Source organism: the organism of the source record quoted next, unplaced genomic scaffold, assembly GCF_019419815.1.
Source record: "Pyrus x bretschneideri cultivar Hongxiangsu unplaced genomic scaffold, Pyrus_bretschneideri_v1 Contig18, whole genome shotgun sequence".
NCBI lineage: Eukaryota > Viridiplantae > Streptophyta > Magnoliopsida > Rosales > Rosaceae > Pyrus > Pyrus x bretschneideri.
Window position 1 is genome coordinate 3,347,335 of NW_025999479.1, and position 17,586 is coordinate 3,364,920.

Consider the following 17,586-nt stretch of genomic DNA (forward strand, 5'->3'; position numbering starts at 1 on the left):
GTTTTATTGGGGAAAAAAATAAAGCAAAATCCCAGATTGGCGAAAAAAGATCCCAAATTTTACGTCAAAAAAAAAAAAAAAAAAAAGTGGGCCAAAGTTATATTCATAAAGTATGCAGTCCTTATCATTCGTACACACAAACGGACGAGTCACAATTCACAACTCACGAGTGACGACGAGTCAAAAAAAAAAAAATTACCGCCTTCCTTATTCCATTCCATTTCTGCTGCAATTTTCTTACCTTTCTCAGAACCTTCCTTTATTTCCCTCCTATTTCTCCCTTTATTTGCAGTCTTCATCACACGCTTTTACCATTTCTCTGTACGCTCAAACTTTTTGTCTATGGGGTCCGAGTCTGAGTGAATTTTATACAAGTTCAAGTTGACTCTGCTTCTTTTACAACCCACATCGAGTTCATGGCAGAGACGAAGCGTTACGGTCTTGGTAATCAATTGGGTAAGTTTTTGGGTTTTCTGCTGTTTCTTAGTCTTGGTGATAAAATTTGAGATTTACTTGTAATCATGTGGTTTATTTTGTAAAAAAATTTGTATGTTTTGACAAACGATGGAAATGCTATTGAGAACTGAAACACAGTCTTCAGTTCCAGCTACCCTAGAATGTTTTACTATCCAATCAGCGTCACAATTGAGTCTAGGGCTGGCTTGGTATTATTTTCTTATGGAAGGAGAAGAATTTCTCAATCTTCATTGGAAATCATAAGCTGCCAGCAAAGTAATCAATCAAGTACTAAACTAATTTATCCGAAATCTCCTTGTGTAAAACTCTACTCTAATCTTGTTATAGGGTGTTGAGTTGGAATCATACATTCAAATTTACATCCATGAACGCAGAATAGCATCAATTAAAGAATTAAGACACCAGCTTCCTAGTCAAAGCGTAGGTTCGTAGATCCTTTTTCAGCTTTTGTCTTGCGAAGCAGCAGAAGTAGCCACTCGCCAATTTGGAACTTACACAGCTCAATTGTCCGCTAGCTCTGGCATGACATCGGCATCAACAGTAGCAGCTAACTATTACTGACCCCTCTTACTTCTTTAGAAAATGACAATGGACCTCATCCCTCCATACTGTGTCCTCAAGAACAAAAATGAGGAAATTGGGATGCAATGCGTGTTCAATGTTCTCAAGTAGCATTTTCTAGTATTAATTCTGACCAATTGGAATATCACTTAAGTCCATGGCAGTTTCTCCCTCTAATGGCTATTGAATCTGCTATTAGCCAACCTACCTTTCCCGTTAATGGTAATTGAGTTCTTGTTGGGATCAAGGTTCTAGAAGACGCTAGGTGCTAGTTGGGCGGCTGGTTGGGGCCTAGCGCCTAGGCTGCTAGGTGAGGGCCTAGCCGGATTTAAGTAAATTTATTAATATCATATAAATAAGTGCTTGCTTATACTTAAAAAATACATAATTGCATTGGGATACAAAATTGCAAATAGAATGACGTATAAATTATAAAGTATTGGAACATAATGAAAACATGGGGAACAAGCATATAATGTGTGTTCATCTAAATATTCAACAAGTCTTTTAAATTTATTGTAAAAATAAAATGCAAAATAAAAGTTATGTATTTTCTGTTTAAGTGAGAATCGCAACCTGGGTGGGGGCCTTTCAACACCTAGGAATTAATCGGGACGGTGGCCAGCGGCCTAGCAACTAGGCGGGGCCTAGGTGACATTAGGTGGCTCTAGGTGGGGATTTTTAGAATAGTGGTTGGGATAGATTTCCCAATTTTCTTTTTAAGCTCGAGACTTGAAAGCCTAGATGGATCCCTTATTGTCTATCCATCCTTAGTACCTTGTCACAAGCTCCCAATGGTAGAATTCTCATTTCTACCTCATATTGTTGATCCGCATTGCCCATTTCAAATCTGGATCTTTAGTGTTGATTATTAAATTTCAATCTGCCACACTTGCTGTGGGCTCCTAGGTTCAGCCTCCTTGTTTTATGCCTTAAGAATCCAAGGATCTGTGGGTGCTCCCATTGTTCACCATGATGACCAATGGCTGAATTTCCAAGATAATTCAAATCTTGACGATTCTGTTTATCTTTTCTGGGCTACATTTCCAAATAATGGATGGACGAAAATCTCTAAAGGCACTTTCTAAATTTCCAACAAGTCGTCTAATTCCTCCTGTATTCATGTGGTTTATCTTCCTCATGTTCTGCTACAGAAAGATGTGGATGTTGATTCTTGCATAAGACTTTCTTTTAACTGGTGGAGGGTCTTCTTAGTGCCTTTTTTTTTTTGGTTCCTTGAATTGTTAGACCTCAAATTAGCTGGCAAGTGGAGGCTGGGATGTCTAGTTATGATATATGGGCTCCGTTATTAAGATTGTGGCTTGATGCTGTTTCTTTCATTTTGGCCAATCTAATTGCTTGAGAGAGTATGACATGGTAAATCGTTTCGTCCTTGCTCCTTATTTCTCTCTTAAGGTCACTAAAGAAGCTAGAAATTAAATAATGCTCCCTTTGCCCAACCATCATCAATCCATTCATTTTTAAAATATCTTTTGATAGTCGGTCACATTGTAGTCTCATTGTACCTTCTGGAATTCTCCTACTAAATTCTCAAAGCCCACTTCTACAAACCAAATGCACATATCCTCTACAAACTCTTCCAAACTGTGGTTTCATTCCCCGCTTTGTAAATCTTGAAACATATGAAAATATTGGTGGGTCTGAGTAAGCAAAAATGACATAAGGGGGTGGGTCAAATTGCACAGGTATGGATGGTCGGTCAAACTCTTCCGAACTGAATCTGTTAGATGATTATCTTTGAAGTTTTTCTCAACAAGTCTACCACTAGGTGAAGAGGAGAACATCCTGTAAATTATCTTCTCTTTTATCTTTAAAAATGTCTATAATCATGACTCACTCTCGCTTGGTTGTCTTGTGGTTTGCTCATGACAGTGAATCAAGCATTATAATACTATTATCTATTTTATATATGGTATATGGATATTTACTAATATGATATACTTGGATGCAGATATTGCGCAGATACTCTTAGAAGCTAAACATCGTTGGCTACGCCCGGCTGAAATATGTAAAATTCTTCAAAATTATCAAAAATTTCAGATTGCTTCAGTGCCTGCAAATAAGCCACCGGGTATGATTTTTCAGCTGCATTGGATTTAGCAATAAATATTGTTATTGAAGTCTCTTCTTTTTATCACATAATAAAATATTAATTTGTAAGATTTCTTAACTCCGTTTTCTAATTTCTCAATTCTCTTGGAAGTTTCATGGAAAATGCGTTCTTGGTCTCACCCCAAACGCCTCCCCCTCCCTTCCTAAAAGTAATTGTAATGAAGCTTGTCTTTCAACTGGTATGTGTATAGTAATCTGTAAAATTTTCAACAGACATGGGCCGATTTCTTTTCGGAAATTGCATAGTAGTCCCTCAGCTTGCACAATGATTTGATATGAGGGTAGGCTTGGTAGTTTTCTTTTTTAAAATTCCAACTCTGAAACATTCTAAAGCACATCAGGACATCTATTTTATGTTTTTTTTTTTGTGCATCGTTCTCTAAACATTCCTTTTGGGATATGTATCGAACTTTCTTTTTATAAGGTTGTGACTAGGGATTATCTGATCGAGAGTAAGAGTTTATGTCAATTGGTACTTGTGTTAAGAAGCAGTCAAATCAGTATAACCATTTTTCCTTTCATTTCCGTCTGACATGAGAGTTGAGTCTTGTATTGTCTTTGGTTTGTTTTTAGTAGGCATTAAGGGCATTTACTTTTGAACATAAAGGCTCATGATTTTCCGTTTTAAGGTCAGATATAATAGCATTTACACATTTTAAGTTTTATGAGATGTCTGCAGAAATTTGATTTGCAGCTTGCTTTGTTGTATTGTTGCATTTACCTTTGAATACCTACTGTGGCTTGATACACGTCATTTGTTTCAGGTGGATCCCTTTTCCTATTTGATCGGAAGGTGCTTAGATATTTCAGGAAAGATGGCCATAACTGGAGGAAGAAAAAAGATGGAAAGACAGTGAAGGAAGCCCATGAGAGACTTAAGGTAGTCGTCGAAGGATGGTGTAATAGGTTTTACAAAGCACATATAAATATATTATGACAATATTTTGCATCAAAATTTGATTTAAGCATTGCAATTTAAGAGCTATATTATGTTATAACTTTCTCCTGAAAATTATTTTATGACACAAGGATTTTGACCAAAAATAAGTAACATAAATACCAAACTTAATTAGATAGGAGAGAAGAACTCTGGTATAAGAGTGATGTGGGAGGCTCTGACATGTCGAATGTCAATAGCTACAATTTTGTGTCGTGGGCAGCTAAGGCTTAAGGAATCACAGTTGTTTTAAATTATACAAGGGTTATGCAATTATTTTATTACGGATTCTTTGTAAAACAAAAAACTTTAATGTTAGGGATGCAAATGAACCGATCCCACCCTTGGTGAACTTAAGATTCAGGCCACTCCGATATAGGCTCATATTCAATCTATTTTATAGCTCACACGCATGGATTTACTTTTGGTCTAATCCGGGCTGTGACAGTTTGGTATACCTTGGTTGGAATTTCAAGGCTAGTATTTCGCTTGAGCTCGAAAAATAGCTAGCCAAGTCTGTGTAGTCCAATCCTCAACTTTTTGTGGCTAGTTTGCACCCTTGTTTAATTCCAAAATTAAGTACAAGGACACACCAATGTCAAGGAAAAAGCTCATTGAATAAAAATTGCTGCTTAAGAAAGCAGAGGTGGAATGAAATTTGGTTTAGAATTTCATTAAGTAGGTGGTAACAATTAGATGCTAAATATTTCTCAAGTTTTTGTGGCTTGTGTCAAGAGTTAATTTGTTGACAAAGCCTTTGTTTTCAATCAAAGTGGTTGAATAATAATTGAACATCCTTTCAGGCTGGAAGCGTTGATGTGCTGCACTGCTATTATGCACATGGAGAAGAAAATGAAAATTTCCAAAGACGCAGTTATTGGATGCTTGAAGAGTGAGTTATATGCTACAAATCTATCAAAGATTTTTGTTCTCAAGCCTTAGCAGTGTTTGTGGATGTGTTTGCAAGTACAAGCAGGCACCCACGGCTGCCTGTTCATTTTAATACCTGTCTAATTAAATTAAAGAAAACCCAAATGCAGTTAACATTTAGTCTCACATGCTATTGATTCAAGTAATTTATTGTGAAATTTTCTTTTCACGTCTGACTTACTTGGTCATTGCTGCAGGGCTCTGCAACACATAGTTCTCGTCCACTACCGGGAAGTTAAGGTAATGCTTTATTCTTTTCATTTCATTCTTGTTGTTTGCGCAATTAGTTTCTGTGATTTTGCCAGCCTTTGGTTATCATTTTGAGATCTTTTTGGAGCCAAACTATTGTTGAGAATATAGCATTTAAGAATGGGAAAAATAGAACAAACTCCGGAAATCGAAAAACAAATAACCAAGATAAGTAACACCAAGAATTTACTGTGGTTAGGCAATATGTGCCAACGTCCATGGGACAGCAACAACAATCTTTCACTATATCAATAATGAGTACAACCAATAATCTTGCCAAATCTCTAGAACTAGAACTTGACAAAAAACCTGAAAGAACAAGAACAAGAAATATACCATCTCTTTTCGTTTCTCTCACACAGTTTACAATATTCTCTCACTCTAATCCCTTGAGTGGTATACAATTTATTGTTTTGCTCCCTTCTCAAAACTAGTACAATAGTCCTTATATATAGACATAATCAAGGTCTTCTTCAATAAGGATTACTAATCCTAATTGGAATCTAGTTATGAATCCTTCTCCAATTGAGAAACTAACTCCAATTGGGAAAACAACTTGGGAAAACAATTTAATCCTCCAAGACTATAATTCCTTATAGACGTAGGACAACTTATCATGGGCTGGAAAAAACCCAACAACTATCATAAGAGTTATTGTTATTCCATTTCAAGGTAAAGTGCATGTCATTTAAGAGCAACTGACCATTTTATATGTACTTTCCCTAGTGTATTTTTGAATACTTAAATTCAAGCTGTGATTCATGTGTGAATCAATGTTGAAAATGTATTAATAATTAGGCTGTGTCCAGAGAAAGAAGAGAAGTTCGTGCTTGGCTTTAGGTAAAATTTGGTCCACTTGCTTAGGTCCCAATTAATATGAAATAACTGTTCATCAATTAGTTCTTATGCTCATACTATCTAGTGATTTACCATAGGATATTTGTGCATCTATTTGTCATTTGTGTGATCCAACTTTTTATTTCCGTTATGGATCTCCGTGTTCTGGGTCGTCTCATTTTCTGTATTACTTATTCAGGGAAATAGGACCAACTATAACCATATTAAAGGCACTGAAGAAGGTGTTCCTTATTCCCATGAAACTGAAGAAGTTGCGCTCAATTCTGAAATGGACAATTCTGTTTCTTCTAGTTTCAATCCAAGTAGTTTCCAAATGCGTTCCCAGCTACTGACGCAACAAGCTTAAGTAGCGCTCAAGCATCAGAATTTGAAGATGCTGAATCAGGTGCGTTGTCCATTTTCGTTACTACAGTTTGTCAATAATTTCCTTTGTTTAATAAATATTTTGGAAGAATAAGTTCATTTTCCAGTTTTACCATATATATATATATATATATTTTTTTTTTTCATACAGTTATCTTTAAATTAACTTAACATGGTACATGATACAGTATATAATCACCAAGCAAGTTCCCAGTTACAACCTTTTCTCGAATTACTACAGCCTAAGGCTGAGAAGACCAATGCTGGAGTATCTACTGCATTCTATCCGATGTCATTTTCAGGTAAACTTTTTCCTCCTATTTTCTAAATCTATGTTGTCCTTGTAAATGCATTGGTGCTTTTAAATATCTAGACAATTTTTTGAATTAAGTAGAATACCAAGTTCATGATAAAATCATTGAAAACAGATGAATATCAAGAAAGATTGTCAGCCATTCCTGGGGTGAATTTTAGCTCACACACTCAAGCATATAGGAAGGAAGATGTTAAAGATGCTGGTGTTACCTATGATCCCAGGAGAAATCTTAACTCAACATTATGCGATGGTGCCTTGGGGAATATTACTACTGGCTTTCAATCTTTGCCTTTTCAGCCATCAATTTCAGCAACACATTCTGATTCAACGGGAATTATCTCTAAGCAAGAGAATGAGACGTTTGGGCACCTTTTCACAAACAATTTTGGTAAAAAGCAGATGTATGAGGATAGACCAAGGGTCCAACAAAGCTGGCAGGTCAGGGGAAGTTTACTTACACATTTAATGCTGTTGAAACAAAAATTTTGATTCTAGGGCTTTGGCATTACAAGCTTGTGCAATAACTATTAAGGATGGTATATTTTTTTTTTTTTGAGAATCTGATGACAGGACATTCACAAGTGAAAACTGGTGGAGCACATATGAAGATTTTTTTTTTCATTGGTTTGATATACTTGGATTAAAAGTTTTTTTCACCAGTTTTTTGTTTGAATTTTTAGAATTTTTTTACATGACAATATCAAAGATCACGGAAGCATATACTGATTCTGTTTGTGTGAGAAAATTATATACAGAGTCAAACCTAATTAAGCATGGAGTTTGACAAGAATTTATGTCTCATTGCTTCCAACCACTCAAGCAAATTTTTGAGATGTCTGTTCTTAAATTATTTCTGTTATTTCCAAGTTTCTAGAACTTATTATGATGAGATTTTAATTTTTTTAATAAAAATTATCAATGTAATTAGAGTATAGGAATTGGACAGGCCTTGAAAGCTGGTACTTCTGCTAGTTATCCACATATAGGGGCTACCCAGACATCATCCTTTCAATTGTGAGTCATTTAATCATGTTGTTGGCAAAATGTGATGGTCTAGTGTGTTTGAAGTCTTCAACATCCTGTTTTCTTCACTTAAAAACTTTCTAGTTATGGTTATCATTGCCACATGCTGTCAAAGTCCTCGAATCCTGCATAATTATTTATAAAATCGTAGTTTGTTACTGGTAAGTTAAATAAATAAACAAATATATGTATGTAGTAATTGGTTATTTAAGCATACTCTGAAAACCACAGTTTGTGGAGGGTAGCTATTTGGGTTCTTCCATTACTCTGGCACCCCTGCAACAGGTTTTATGGGGAGGCTGAGTACGGCTCTCCTTTATGTATTGTTTTTGCTTTTCCAAATTCTTCTGTTTGTTCATACTTTGGTTTAAATTTCCAGCAGACTTTGGAAGCCAACTCTTCTGGTTCATCCAGTGGGCCTGTGGATCAAAACTTGCATTCAAATACAGCATATGATGTCAGCACAAGGTTCCATGAAGGAGTCGATGCTTCCAATTTACTCAATTCTCTGGTGTGCCATGTGGATTCTGATAAGACAAATGATTATTCTATGCCAAATGACCTTCAAATACAGCCTTCAAACCCTGAGCAAGAATGTCATCTGAAGTCTATTTCGAAGAGAAATGAAACCATAGAGGGAAGCTACAATCATGCTTTTGCTACAAGGCCTTTGTTAGATGAAGGCCTGAAGAAGCTTGACAGTTTCAACCGATGGATGAGTAAAGAACTAGGAGATGTGGATGAGACACAAACACAGTCCAATTCAGAGACCTACTGGGATACTGTAGAAAGTGAGAATGGGGTCGATGAATCCAGTGTTCCTCTTCATGTACGCTTGGATAGCTATATGCTGGGGCCTTCTCTTTCCCAGGACCAGCTCTTTAGCATTATTGATTTCTCGCCAAACTGGGCATATGAAAACTCTGAAATTAAGGTAAAGAGTTAACTTAGTCTTCCATATTCCTTGCTATACTTTTGCGTAAGAGTTATCTTCAAGTTTCTCAATATCATAAAATTTTCTCATTGAGCCCTCAATTTATGCAGGTTCTGATCACAGGAAGATTCTTGAAGAGTCAAGAAGCAAAAAGTTGTAAGTGGTCATGCATGTTTGGGGAAGTTGAAGTTCCTGCTGAGGTTATAGCAGATGGTGTTCTTCGTTGTTATACTCCCATCCATAAGGCTGGGAGGATTCCTTTCTATGTGACATGTTCCAATAGGCTGGCGTGTAGTGAAATCAGGGAATTTGAATACCGAGTCGGCCAAATACCAGATTATGATGCGAAAGATGATTACAGTGGCTGCATGAATGAAATATTAAATATGCGCTTTGGAAAATTACTGTCCTTAAGCTCTAGCTCTCCAACTTTTGATCCCACCAGCATAGCAGAGAATTCTGAATTGATCAGTAAAATTGATTTATTGTTGAAAAATGACAATGGTGAGTGGGACAGGATGCTACAACTTACGTCAGATGAGGACTTTTCCTTAGAGAGAGTAGAGGACCAGTTGCTTCAACAGTTACTTAAAGAGAAGTTGCATGCATGGCTCTTGCAAAAGTTGGCTGCTGGTGGAAAAGGCCCTAGTGTACTAGACGAGGGTGGCCAAGGTGTATTACATTTTGGAGCTGCTCTTGGCTATGATTGGGTCTTACTGCCCACAATAACTGCTGGAGTCAGTGTCAATTTTCGTGATGTGAATGGATGGACAGCTCTTCACTGGGCAGCTTTTCATGGCAGGTGAGCACCGTAGAAAAATTTCTTTCATTTTTTGAAGTTCCGTGCTGGAATGCTTTCCTTTCTATTCTTTCTTTCAGCATGCGGGCCACCAGCTACGGTCAATTGTTTCACTATAACCATCAACAATTTACTTTCTTAAAAAACGTACTAAACAATTTACCATCTACAGTTTATGGCAAGAGAGTGCATTTACTTGTATATATCTGGATCAGATCATTGTGCCAGGATTTTCTCAAATAAGACTGCTCTCAGAATCTTGCATCTTCATTCTTGACTTATTAATTTGGTTTTATCTAATTTTAACTTGTTTGATGTTTCATTTTCTTCTTTTCATGTAATTAATATCAGAGAGCGCACGGTTGCTTCCCTCATCTCTCTTGGTGCGGCTCCTGGATTATTAACAGATCCAAGAACCAAATATCCTGCTGGAAGAACACCTGCAGACCTAGCGTCTGCACGGGGCCACAAAGGAATTGCTGGTTATCTTGCTGAATCTGCTTTGAGTGACCACCTTTCATTTCTTAATTTGGATGTCAAGGAAGGCAATAATGCTGAGATTTCAGGAGCCAAAGCAGTAGAAACAGCTTCAGAACGAATCGCAACTCCTATCAGGAATGGGGATTTAACGGGTGGGCTTTCGCTGAGAGATTCTTTAACCGCTGTCTGTAATGCTACCCAAGCCGCTGCTCGTATTCATCAAGTGCTCAGGGTAAAATCTTTCCAGCGGAAGCAGTTGAAAGAATATGGCAGTGATAATTTTGGAATTTCAGATGAAGATGCTCTATCACTCATTGCAGTTAAGTCGCATAAGCCAGGGAAACGTGATGAGCATGTGGATGCTGCTGCAATTCGAATACAAAATAAGTTCCGTAGTTGGAAGGGTAGAAAAGATTATTTGATAATCCGACAACGTATTGTCAAACTTCAGGTACGTTGCCATGATTCTCTTTGTTAATATGATTTGTGGTCGATTTGATTTCTGAGGCATTTAATCTTCTCCATGTTTCTCCCTTAAATTGTTCTATGCTCAAATCCATTCTTGAAATTGAACTTTGACCTTATTGATAACAGGCTCATGTAAGAGGCCACCAGGTGAGAAAAAACTACAGAAAGATAGTCTGGTCCGTGGGAATTGTGGAGAAGATAATTTTGCGTTGGAGACGAAAGGGAAGTGGATTGCGTGGGTTCAAGCCTGAAGCACTTGCTGAGCCCCCCAGCATGCAAGCTTCATCCTCGAAGGATGATGATTACGATGTACTGAAAGAAGGAAGGAAGCAAACAGAGCAAAGGTTGCAAAAGGCGCTTGCTAGGGTGAAGTCCATGGTTCGATATCCCGAGGCAAGAGATCAATACAGTCGGCTGCTTAATGTTGTCACTGAGATACAGGAAACCAAGGTAAAGCATTTATGTCCGCGTTGGTGGTTTGTTTGGATTTTGTATCTACTTTATAAGTCTGACTGGTTTTTCGTTGAACTTCAATTGATGTTATGCAGGTGGTATACGACAGTATTATGAATAGTTCAGATGGGAGAGCTGATATGGATGACGACCTTGTAGATTTTGCAGCATTGTTGGATGAAGACGATGTTTGCATGCCTACAGCAGCTCCAGAGTGATCAATCTCCGGTTCACCGTACGTATCCTCTTGTAAAATCTGTAGGGCATTAGTTGTTCCCGAGTAGGTATGAATGTCTTAATGCTGTTTTAAATTTTTAGGGAAAAAATAATAATATTCTATCTAAGAAAGTTGAAGTTCAATGTTTCTTTGTCTTGGATTGAAGCTTCGGATAGTTCGAATTGAGCAGAAAAGTCGGAACAGAAAGGAAATAATTTGATTGCCGGTCGGATTAGTAAGCATTACTGATGGATTAGCAACTAAATTATCAAGGCTTGATTGCCTTGGTTTCTTAACTAATTGTTTGTTTACACAAAGTAAGTCAAGAAAAGCCTTTGAAATTTTTCAAAATTGGACCTTGACATGTTATCCAAATAGAATCTCCTTAGAAGATCTTTCGGCTCGTGATAGCCTTCTTAGTTCCCTTACAAAACTTTTGTTATCAGGTTAGCTATTATTTGTTTCTAGCGATTCACGTGGCATTACCAAATCATACGTGTCTTGGATAAGAATCTACAACGCGCTAGAAAACCCTTGACGATCTTTTACTTCGACAACTTATTTTGTTTTCAACAAAACTTTTAACTATTACGAAGGAGAGTTCGAAATTATTACAATAATTTAAGGAAGGACGAAGTTTTGAACTTGGAAGGCTTGTGTAGAAGCCCAACATCTTAGCCATTATGTTATTGGACCACCTCCGACGACATAGAGTTCCTCAAACAATGCCCCGTTATTGAATTAAAATTGCAAAAGCCAATATCTTGTTACATCGAATTCAGGTAAAAAAAAAAAAATATTCAACAACAGTAAGAGAATCACGTACCAAGTCTTTGCTTAGTATAAACTATAATCCCAAAACACCTGCATAATTGAAGCTGCGAAACAGAAGAAACGTACACAAGGAGAGAATAGGGATGAGCAAGGAGAAACTATAATCAAGTACCAAGTTTCTGACCATATACACTACCCTTTTCCTTATTGTTAAAAAGATAAAAGAAAGGAAAAAACGAAAAAGAGGTTGGTCTGCTTCCACCATCCGCTGTACATCCGGACCACCTAGGTATACATTTTTCACCACCCATATCATCATCTCATTGCATTTGACAGCTCTTCCACAGGTCGAAAAGGGAGGAAACCGAAAAACAGAGAAAAAGTAAACACAAAAACAGACACGAAAAAGTCCAAATGATTAGAAATACCCAACCATCTTAAATCCCGTGCAGTCTTCTTAACTCTTGTTACTGGTGCCAAGGCTCTCGTAGAACAAGATGTATCCATGATCTGTGTTACTTGAATACTCCTGTGCTGATCCGAAGAAAGTTTGCACTGCAGACTCATCAATCATTTCCACATTTTCATCATCAAAAAATAACCAGTGGTTATGGCTTTTCACAAGGCTAACATAGTGTCCATGGTTTGGTCCGCTGCCAACATGGACAACCACAGCAAATAGAGAATACTCAGATTCTGCATCCTCAACTGTGTTACTCAGCTTCAGCTCTAGCGGGAATACAACCCGATAAGATAGCTTCTTGTAACGGCCAAGCTGCTCGATGTACTTAAACCGTTTAAGATGGATGACCAGGATGTGAGGTGGCTTTTTTATCTTCATCCTCTTCTGCGCTTCTTGCAAACTGCATATCATCATGACAAGCTTAACTTGTCAGCTATCAGGCTGGCAAAGGGGATTCTTACCATATAAAAAAATGGAAGTTGTGGTTTTTACCCCCAATATTATCATATGTGCACGCATGGAAACCATCCCCTATTATTTAGGAATTATCATCAAATACCAAAAAAGCTGCTTAGTTTTGTTCTTTTGAGAATGGACAACAAACCTCAAATTTTCTTTAGTGAGTGATAGTGATTTCCAAAATACTCTCCAAAGTTCGTAACAATATCTAGGTTATATGCTTAGCGCTTTGCGGTAACCAGGATAAGCACAATGGTATCCATGGTAATAACCCCTCCACACTTTATCAGTGAAACCGGAATAGTGTGAATCATATATTAACAAAGGGAAGAATATGAATAAAATTTGCGTGAAGGAGATCCACCTGCAACACTTGTCGCAAAAAAATTTGTCCTCGGCATTTAACGTCTCTGTGGAACTGAAGTTTTTCAAACAGCTCGTTATTGAACTGTTCTGTTCAATATCCAGGCTCAAGTCCAAAAATATTTCATCTCTTGCAGTCACTGTCTCACACCGTAAGCACCTTGTTTCATTGGTGAGTATACCCTGACTCGAATAGCCATTGAATATTATGAGATTCTTAGTAACAGAAACAAGGAGAAATATTTCTGTTATTGTATGACAATGTAAAATGCAAAGGTAACGAAGTTGATTGTTTTGATAAGACATAGGAGGGGTAAAAGTAAAGCATGGGAATCGATAACATTTTTAATTCAAAGACTACAGATGACAGAGAATCTCAGCAAAACGTCTAATATAAAAATGAGCAAGCAATTCAACAAAATATAAATACATGCATGCAATAGAAAGGAACGTGGTGAGCTTATCACATAAACTTAAGAATTAAACACAAGGAAACTGGTATGGTTATATGACTTTGCAGAGCTAGATCACCTGAAAATTTTTGTGCACCCAGGTAACTAAGGGATCTTTATGAGTACCATTGGCCTGAACATTCTTCAGACCATTTCCCATTTTTTCAGGAGGTGAAGTAGTTTCTTGATCACTTTTTGCAGCTTGGGCTTCTTTCTCCAGTATGTCGACAAGTTCATTTAACAAAAAATTTAAGAATTCATGAGCATCCTACAAAACAGAATAAAAAAGATGGAAAACATTATTCTTATGTAATATCATATTTGTGTAATAAATCAATGAGAACTGAAAATATTTTAACATGAAGTCCGGATATATGTAAGTAACATTCTCTTCAACTTTTCAAAGAAAGATTTGAGAACAATGTAACAAGGAATGCACCGATATAACAGGAGGAACATCACATATAAAAATTATGTAACAGAAAAGGCATTTGCGACTACATTCACAAACCTTGCACGAAATAAAGAAACTTCTGTAAAAACCCCACATGAAAAATTTGGCCATCTATGTCAAACATTAAAAAATGTCACAACCAAACTCTGTAAGACCAAAACCGTGAGTTTTCAACTATTTCTCTACTTGTCAAAATAATTTATGGTTTACAGAGAATTCCAGCTATACACATCCAATTGAAATCGCTTCATTTAATTTTCATCACAGACAGTTGAATTATACATAATGACTTCAAAACACACAATGGATCAGATGGTTAAATCACATACGTTTAACTTCCAAACGGCAGCTGCCACAAGGCTTGTGCTCAAGCTTTCAATGCATAATAATGCATTTTTCTAATTAGTATCCTAAAAAATACTATGTCCAATTATAAAAAATTATCAATGTTTCAGATATATAAATTTCTAGAAAGTTGCATACACAGAAGAAAAACATTTCGGTTGTTTGAAGGAAAGACAGACCTGGTGCATATAGCTACGGAAAAGCTCATTTTGTTTCTTCAATCTTTGTACGAAACGCTTTGGAGCAATGACGCCTGTTTTCTTCTTTTGTGAACTTATCTACAACAAAGGAATAACCAACTGTTAGTCCCAGCACCATGACTAAAACAATGGACAAGAACATATGTTCCATGGCATGAACACCACTTAGGAAACTAGCATCACATGTTTGTAGAATTTGTTGCAGAATATTCAAGAGCCATATATACTAGGCTGGCTTCAATCTTCATTCTTGTATATGAGATAAAACAAAAATGGTTTTGATAAGTAAACACGGGAAAGAAAAATCTGTTATTCCCAGAATACACCTTCATGTATTTGGCAATCAATAAATCTTTCCCGTAACAAAAGCATGGTAGAACAGCAGAGTAGGGAGGGCCTTACGGTTAAAGTGACATCCCAGAAATAGAAGGGAGGTACCAAGAGATAGGTCATAAAGAAATAAAGAGCAGCCCTGACATGCCAAATCCCACTTGAGTTGACAAATTTAGGTACAAATACGATATATATATATATATCTAGTATAGTTGTCACCTGTGTAAACAAGTCTGCTAAGCATGTCAAGAGATTTTCTTCTGCATCCCCAGCACTTTTGTTGCTGGAATAGTATTCTAGCAACTGCTCACGAAATGGAACACAAAAATAAAGTGCCTGCATGAAAAATAAAAAAAGGATATCAGGTGATGATTACTTTAGAGAGAATGGTTTCCAACAATCTAAAAAGGATACAGGTAGATGTTACTCTCAGAGTTCAATATTGTGTACATCACCCAGAGCCCTAAATGGGAAAGGCAATAAATAATGTTTTTATAGAATCCATTTTTGAAATAGGCATATTTAGTTGGAATATCAGCACCAATGTTTCCAGAATACATGGAATAAAGATAGATGTGGGGAAGATACTGATGGTCCAACAAAATCTCAATTGGACAATAGATGTGTTGAAAGACCATGTCAATAACCCCATCTTGAAGCATCCAAGTTCAAAGTGAACACTACGAATACCATCTAAAATATTGAGTCAAGACTAAAAATGCAAGCCAAGTACCTAGCCTAGATAATCTTAACCATATTTGATGAACACTTTCTTGTTGAAATACATGAGCCCATTAAACAAGGTAATGTTTCTCAGTTTCCAGAGTAGAACTTCAGAACAGATTTAATGACATGTTCATGTCGACATCAAATTTAATAATTACCCAGTAATCTTAATCTAAAGAATCTCAATTCCACTAAATTGGAAATAAATGAGTGTCCAAAAGGAATTTTACCCAGTGCTTATCCATTCAGACAAACAAAATAGAAGCCGGTCATTGCATGATGCACTAACAATTAAACAAGTTCACCCGGAAACCAGAAATAAAATTTTGAGCACCACCAGAAAACTGAATAGAAAAGCAGAAAATGCTAACATAGTGAAATTGCTGATAACCTTACGCTGCAGACGGTTAATGTTACTAAAGAATGCTACAACAATCTCTACCCCAAACCAAGCACTTGCTAAACTAGCTAGCAAGTCAAAGCCGAACGACCATAAACAGCCACAAAACGACACCTAATTGGGCATGCTGAACTACAATATCCAATCCAATTTACTAAACTTTTCGCCATTACTCAATTTCAAAACATCACAGCTCAAAATTTACATATGCTGCACGTAATTCTCGTTCTACCACAAAATTTACAGAATTTCTATAAAATCAGAACCCTAATTTCAAAATTTCACTAATAAAACGATTGAATATAGAGGATGCAGAATCAAAACCTGCAAAACGCTGTTACAATAGCAAGTATTGCCGAAATTCTCGAGTCCAAAGTATCGCTCGCCTTCCGGAAACTGGTCGCCGAGAGCCTTCTCGAGTTTGGACCCCGCAGCACCCATCAGACTCAGTCAACACACAATTTAGAATATAGCCGACGACTCAGATCCTCTCTCTCCGATTCAAGTCAACGATTCACATCCATGGACAACTGAGTCGCTCACCGAGATGCTCTGTGCGTGTGTGTGTGTTTGAATTGTTAGGGTTTTGTTCGGAAGTGGAGCTTGCCAAGAACGAAGGTTGAGTTTCGTGAGAGAGAGAGAGAGAGGGGAGGAAGGGGAACAAAGGAAATGAGAAAATTACTGAAATTAATAAATCAACAGATAAATGGTGGAGGTAAATTGAATTGAATTTATTTTTTATGAATTATAAATTGACTTGATTATTATTCAAGAGAAAGTGATGTAGAAAGACTCGATTACCCCTCAACTAAAAGATAAATGATTAGTTAAAAAATAAACGCTTTCAAACGTTTTAAATGCATTTCCTAACGAGCCTTTAAGAAATATTAGGCCATCTCCAACCAAAGGTTCCAGATGATCGAAAATAGCTTGAAAATAGTCTCCAACCGAGCGCCAGGCCAAAGGGCCAACCGGCTGGTACAACCTAGCCAGCCAACTGGCCCCGGGTAGAGCCACAAATTGAATGCAACGGTAACTAGCTGACGTCAGTTAGCCGTTATTTTTGAATTTTTTTTTTTACCCTTTTTTTTTACATTAAAATTTCTTTTCTTTTTTCCTATAATTTCCTAAACCATGAAACAACATTAAATAACATTAAAAAATTCTCATTTTTTTCCTATAAATTTAAGTTGTTATAGTTTTTAAATTTAAATTGTAGTTTTTTTTAAATATAAATTGTAGTTTTTAAATGTAAGTTGTTGTAGTTTTTAAATTTAAATAATAAATCATATTTGGCCCTATGACCCTCAGTTGTAGATGATTTTTGTGACAGGGCTATGTTTGGCCCTATGGCCCTTTGGCCCTCGGTTGGAGATGGTAAGAAATATGGCCCTGCACTATTCATTAAAATATTAATTT

At 36.7% G+C, this 17,586-nt stretch overlaps 2 protein-coding genes across 2 annotated transcripts; one reads left to right on the forward strand and one right to left on the reverse strand.

The window, feature by feature from the left end:
* The first annotated feature begins 212 nt into the window (after positions 1-212).
* Positions 213-11,341, forward strand: LOC103930477 (calmodulin-binding transcription activator 3-like). Its single transcript, XM_018643302.2, is given in 14 exon segments — positions 213-456; positions 3,011-3,130; positions 3,936-4,051; positions 4,912-5,000; positions 5,236-5,278; positions 6,324-6,468; positions 6,471-6,530; positions 6,697-6,810; positions 6,937-7,262; positions 8,227-8,781; positions 8,892-9,583; positions 9,932-10,511; positions 10,655-10,978; positions 11,077-11,341. Coding segments are annotated over 14 exon segments (3,327 nt in total). The 5' UTR covers positions 213-416; the 3' UTR covers positions 11,200-11,341.
* Positions 11,342-12,016: 675 nt separating this feature from the next.
* Positions 12,017-16,850, reverse strand: LOC103930479 (ubiquitin carboxyl-terminal hydrolase 3). The gene is made up of 6 exons (XM_009339823.3): positions 16,492-16,850; positions 15,261-15,377; positions 14,688-14,786; positions 13,789-13,977; positions 13,259-13,440; positions 12,017-12,835 (listed from the first exon to the last, which is right to left on the reverse strand). The coding sequence occupies exons 1-6, from the start codon at positions 16,606-16,608 to the stop codon at positions 12,430-12,432; spliced, it is 1,110 nt and encodes a 369-aa protein (XP_009338098.1). The 5' UTR covers positions 16,609-16,850; the 3' UTR covers positions 12,017-12,429.
* Between the last annotated feature and the right edge of the window lie 736 nt (positions 16,851-17,586).

Bases quoted from the DNA above. Each gene is read 5' to 3' on its own strand.
- LOC103930479 (XM_009339823.3), bottom strand. From the start codon at position 16,608: ATGGGTGCTGCGGGGTCCAAACTCGAGAAGGCTCTCGGCGACCAGTTT. The intron at 14,787-15,260 runs GTGACAACTATA...CCTTTGTTGTAG, and splicing joins TAGCAGACTTGTTTACACAG to ATAAGTTCACAAAAGAAGAA. The intron at 13,978-14,687 runs GTCTGTCTTTCC...TCTGTTTTGTAG, and splicing joins TCCGTAGCTATATGCACCAG to GATGCTCATGAATTCTTAAA.